Source organism: Oratosquilla oratoria, chromosome 36 (assembly GCF_046742065.1).
Source record: "Oratosquilla oratoria isolate Oo_2021 chromosome 36, ASM4674206v1, whole genome shotgun sequence".
Lineage (NCBI taxonomy): Eukaryota > Metazoa > Arthropoda > Malacostraca > Stomatopoda > Squillidae > Oratosquilla > Oratosquilla oratoria.
Window position 1 is genome coordinate 33,337,435 of NC_134812.1, and position 6,000 is coordinate 33,343,434.

At 38.7% G+C, this 6,000-nt stretch overlaps 1 protein-coding gene across 4 annotated transcripts in view; it reads right to left on the reverse strand.

Annotated features, from left to right (window-relative positions):
• LOC143018945 (adenylate cyclase type 2-like) overlaps positions 1 to 6,000 on the reverse strand; it is a 254,319-nt gene that overhangs the window by 12,095 nt on the left and 236,224 nt on the right. For all 4 annotated transcript variants that reach the window (XM_076174554.1, XM_076174556.1, XM_076174555.1 and 1 more), the window contains exons 15-16: positions 3,793 to 4,035; positions 2,044 to 2,213 (exon numbers count right to left, since the gene is read on the reverse strand). In XM_076174554.1, the coding sequence (XP_076030669.1) occupies positions 2,044 to 2,213; positions 3,793 to 4,035 (413 nt within the window). The remainder of the gene's footprint in view (positions 1 to 2,043; positions 2,214 to 3,792; positions 4,036 to 6,000) is intronic.

Here is a 6,000-nt window from a genome sequence, read left to right on the forward strand (position 1 = left end):
AATGATCAACTATATCTATGATATTTTACTTAATCTGAACAATTGATTGTAAGTGCCTTATTACCAACGTTCCCTCTAAGCTGTGCGCATGTGCGCGCGCACATATGTTTTACAAGTAGCGCACATAAAAAAAAAAAATGTGCGCACACAAGGTTTTCAAATGATATTAAAAGCCATTCAATAAAGAAATTCCACCCAAATATCAATTTACAAATTCTCTAAAAATATGGTAACTTGCCAACCGTCACACCAATAGAAGTAATATGTAATACAAACTTACAAATTGTGCGTATTTGCTTAAATCATCAGATGGTGACTCACATGGATGCGCACATACTTTTCAGAGAGGGAAAAGTTTGCACACAAGCAAATATTTCTGCGTACACTCACAGAAAAAAAAAGGGAACATTGCTTATTACACACTCTTTTTAGGACGTGGAAGCTCCTTTTGTCAGTCCTCCCCTGGGCTATTCTCCAGCTAATACTCACCTCACCCCCACCTTTAATCTGACCCTGCCCATAGATATCATGTGTCATAGATTCTGTGGTGTCTAAGGATGCCAATAATATAAAGTGTTTAATAAAATTTCATGGGCCCAAGGCAACCAGAAACGATCCTCGGTCCCTCACATGCATCTTCCCTGATTTTTTCTTTCTTTCTTTTATTTTTTTCTACCTCCAGCAGACCCGCATGCCCCAACTAATTTTTTTTTGTATTTAATTGATATTACATTTTTTTCTATCTATATCTTAGTACTTAGCTAACTTAATAGAAAACGGGTTGAGGTGGGTAGAATTATATTTTGCACTTATGTAACCGCAGAGAGTAGTTCTTGGAATGATTTAATTAAACAATTATTTCAGAGCAGATGAATTCATGTCCCCCTTGTATCCTCCTTACGCCTCCCTGGGGGGTGGGGTGCGCTCCTAATTTGGGAACCACTAATCTAAAGTGTTTTGTGTTGTGCGGTTTGTTGCTGCGTCACGGGTTGGCAAACGTATGAAGGAGGCACTAGCCAATTGTCAGTTCCCCGTAAGTGGAAATTTGGTGGGAAACGGACGTTGATATAGGTAAATAGCTCTTGGATAATCCTCTGAGTCAGGGAGTGAGTGTCACTCTCAAATCGAGGTAGTGAGGGTGTTGGTGTTTATTACAATATATTCACATTGAAAAAATAAATAGATAAATACATACATAAATGAATGGATAAATGAATAAATAAATAGATATATAACTAAATAAAGAAGTAGATAAATAAAGAAATGAATTAATAAATAGATATATAACTAAATAAAGAAGTAGATAAATAAAGAGATTAAACTATTAATAGATTAATCAAAGATGGTCACTAATCTTTAGAAATGTATGTGAACTAGGGGTGTGTTCAGTAATATGTCCCGAGGCATTGATCATTACATTATTTTCACATACAAAATAAAGAACTAAATAAATAATTGAATAAATAAACAAATAACTAACTTACTAAATAAATAGATAATCATAAATAGATACGATAAAGATAAGTATATGAACAAAATAAAAAAATGAATAAATAAAAAATAAGACATGGTCACTGATTTTATGTAAGCTAGGGCTGAATGCAGCAATATTTTCCTTCTTTTCTTGGCTGGAGGAAATCATTACAGTATATACAATATTTAAAACAATGACTATTACACATATGTTACATATACAGCAATGAAGATGCTAAGAAATACAAGAAAATTTACAATAAGCGTTCTGAATACATCTTCATCGTGTATGAAAGTTTTTGATAAAATGATTTGCCGTTGCAGCAACTGTAACAGTGCTTAATGGGAATTTTTCGTCCATATATTCATGTAATATCTCCTATTGTGAGACTTAATGGTGCATTTACCAGCTGCCTCATCACCAATAAAATATATCAATATAACTTTAATAATAAAATAAATTCAGAGACATGAAAAATTATATCCCTAAATTTTCTTTACCACCTGCCTCAGTGAAATCATGTTAGTATAATAGAGAATATTTGTAATAAAAAGTTAGTGATACACTACCTGTGGTATAGGTGCTCAAAATAGTATGTGACAAGAGTGTCTGGACGATGCATGAAGGAGTACATGTGAAGAAATATGATTATTCCCATCACCAAGACTTTCGTGCACGTGCCCACGCGCGGGAAAGTCGAAAGGACGCCCACCGACAGCAGACAGGCCCACCACCAAATCTGTATAGGTCAAACAAAATATTAGTGATTTTCATTTCATCACTCTCTCTCTCTCTCTCTCTCTTTCTCTGTATGTGAGTTGTTATGTCCAGATAGATTCGCAAATTAGAAAACTGTTTAGATTCAGTTATACTTTAAGAGTACATCGCGCGAAGTCTTCGAAAACGTATCAACCAAACACGCCAGGGGCGAAATGAAACGGTTGGCAAAAACAAGAGCAATAGAACTAATTATTTAAATAATACAAACATACACACTAAATAATAACATATCAACAGGATAATAAGAACAGACACCAGTCCGCTTAATAAGTGATGAGACGAATTTAATCGTACCAAATACCCGGTGAGGACAGTGAGAGTGAGAGAGTGTCTGATTGTCACTGTGTGTGTGTGTCTGATGTCTGCGTCAGTCGACCAGCGAGGCCTACTACCTCCCTCGTGCATGCTTACAAGAATGTTGGTATACCAGGGGATATTTATTTTAGCTGCATCAAACAGACTCTCCTTTTGATTTTTATTATATAAATCTACAACATATTGCTCCCCCACGAGATGGAACAGATTAAATAGAGTAAAATTATGCACTGTATGGGGCAGAAACGTGGAACATAAGAGAAGAAGAGAGAAGGAGTTTGAATGTGTTTGAGATGAGGTGTCTGAGAAGTATGGTGGGGGTTACTAGGCTAGATAGAGTGAGAAATGAGGAGGTGAGGAGGAGAACAGGGGTGAAAAAGGATTTGGGAGAGAGGGTTGATGAAAGAATATTAGGATGGTTTGGACACATGGAAAGAATGAGTGAAGAAAGACTAGTAAAAGAGGTATGGAAGGCAGATGTGGAGGGAGTGAACATGAGGGGACGTCCTAGGATGAGGTGGATGGATGGGGTGAAGGGGGCTTTGGGGAAGAGGGGAATGTCTGTTGAGGAAGGAAGGGAGAGGACGGAAGACAGAGGTGAGTGGAGAATGGTTGTATATGGATGATGTTGTGACTGCATGAGGAGGAATAGGCGGGGGGGTGGGGGGTGGGGTAGTATGTGTGAGTAAATTTTGACGCAGCCCGAAGGGATTTCTCCCCGTCCTCTCCTTATATGCAAAGGGGGACGGAGAGGGGGGGTCGCCGAGTAAATGAAGCGGCCTTGCTGTGGATGTACTGTGTCTTGCGACACTGCTTCTGACCCAGGGCAGTGGGCAGGGTTCAGGGATGACCCGTCATCCAGGAGGTGCTCAGATGAGAGGAAGGGTGGGAGGGGTGTGGAGTGTATTTAGGGATGAAATGGGTGGGAGTGTTTTTATGCCTTTCCTTTTGTGGCTACCTCCCTTGGAAGGGGGAAAAAGCCTTGGTATATGTATGTATGTAAAATTATGATACTTAGAAAATCCCAGTTTGGTAACCGAAACGCTCATGGGTCGGTAAGGCATTGCCACTTACGCTTCATAGAAAATGGGAAACGGTGAACACCTCACAGCAAACTAGGGAATTAATGAGGCCATACCACGAGTATCTTTATTGAGACCATAACAATGTAAAAGAATCTGACAAATTTAAATCAGCAGAAAATAGGACTTTGCTTGACGTACCTGGACAGTGCCTTGGTAGGGTAGAGGTACGTCCCGACTACTCCACGTTCCGTTTCCTTGCTCGCTAACGTCTCCATCGTAGTCGTCGCTGGCAACGCGTTCTAACGACTCCAGACTCTGGTTTCCAGCGTACCAGCGGGGCTCGCCGGGCAAACGGTCGTTTTCGTCAGAGGACGTGGCAACAGCGCTGTCGAGTGTCGTCATCAAGGTGTAAGGAGGGGGTTGCCTTGATTCTTCACATACCTGAATGTGGAAGCGACGTTCGGTTAAGAAAATTAGATGCTGCAAGTATTGCACTTTTGTGTGTGAGATCATAGCATTACCCAAATGTCAGGCCGTGCATCAACACTGAGCTCCTATCCGGGAGGGTAATAACTGTCGGTCACGTGTCCAACATGTGATCCAAGATCATGGTGAATCTAACGCACACACATTCAAACACATGAATAAATAAACGAATTAATAATACACAAATAAACAGATGCTGCATGAGCATATGAATAGATTAACCGAGTAATTAATTAATTCCTTAATAATATATAATTATTGCCTCCTAGTCCACAAGAGTCCCCAAAGCGCATTGCCGGGCAAAAGCAAAGGCTTCGGCCGCAGCCAGGCGTCTCCTGGCGTAAGTTGATACATATTTTGGGCCCGGGCTGGACACCGAGTGACAGCCCTCGGGGTTGCATTTCAAAACGAAAGTAAAAGAGTTGATTGGATCTGAAGTCATGTAGAAGGGAGATGGTTCACTCCGACGTCTGTTTAGCAGGATCATCGTTGGTTCCTTTATTCGTTAATTAATCAATTACTTAATTAACAGACGAATGAATAAATTGATAGGTTGGTTGATGAACGAGTAAATTCAGCTTTGTTGCACCCTCTAGCTAGCAGATTTTTTTTTTTTTTATATGGTTTCGGAAGGCAGTTTTTCTCGCCCTTTCCCTATTTTGTTCATAAAAAACAATGTTTTTTCAAAGGAGATATTTTTTCGATAACAAATAGTCGGAAACAAATAATAAAAGTAATATTTAAATTTCAATTTCATAAAGTTGATACGTCACGATCGGGAGGGCGCGCCATTTTTGTTCTTCTTTGTGTAGTTTAAAGACGAAATGAACACAAAATAACTTAACCTAATTAATGACAAAACCAACCCAACCAAACCTAACCTAATTTAATCTAATATAATTCAACCATGGACAGACCTCATTGCTGAAAAGAAATGTCGACAATCACTCCCTTGATCTCCAGTTTTCTTAAAGGATTAGTGCGGGTGGATGAACGACGACAATAAATGGCGCCCTCGCTCTTCAATTATCAAATTTTATGATATAAAAAAACAGATAACGCTATTAATTGTTTGAAATAATTTTTTCACTAAAATAACTACCCTAAGAAAAACAGATCTCTTGAAATGATAAATAGGTAGATGAATAAATACATAATTAAATAAATCAACAAAGAATAAATAGATCAAACTGATAACTGTCCAGAAATATACTGGAAGTTGCATATCGTTTTTATGAATTTTAGGATAAGAACAATAATAACAACAACGGCGTTACTAAATTCTGTTATTGTTTGTTTTAGGCGATTTGTTTTGAAAATATTCTTATGGAAAAAAAAACTATTTTTCTAAGGTGGTCTGTTAAAAAGTGACGAGTGGGTTACACCGAAAGCGAGTGTTTGAAATTATTTCTCCCTCTCGCACTTGGTGCCGGAAACTGATGCAGTGTGGAGGCCACAGCGATGGTAGCCCCGGGTGCAATATATTTAGGGTCTTAAATAAAAATGCCCCGCAGTATTCCAGTATATGTTAATGGCTATCCATTAAATCTACTTTTAGGGTATTCATTAAATATTAAAGCTACAGGTGGGAGCTGGAAAGCATAGGGTGTGAGCAAAATAGCCGGCGTTGGCTGAAAATTAGCCGAACTTGCTGACTTTCGTTGACAATCCCGTCACTGAGTCAAGATCTGTTGACATGCTGTCGCCAAGTAATGTTCCCGCCAATTCCAAAGCGGAATAAAAAAACGATACAGAAATTAAAACCAATCTATTTCGAATATATTTGAGTATACTGGGATTGTATTTGATTACATTAGTATTATCTTGAAGAACAATACATGTACGTACGGTTAAAGGGACTCAGTACTGGATTGGTAGGAGGAATATAAAGAGGCACAACAGCAACTGCTAAAGATCGAA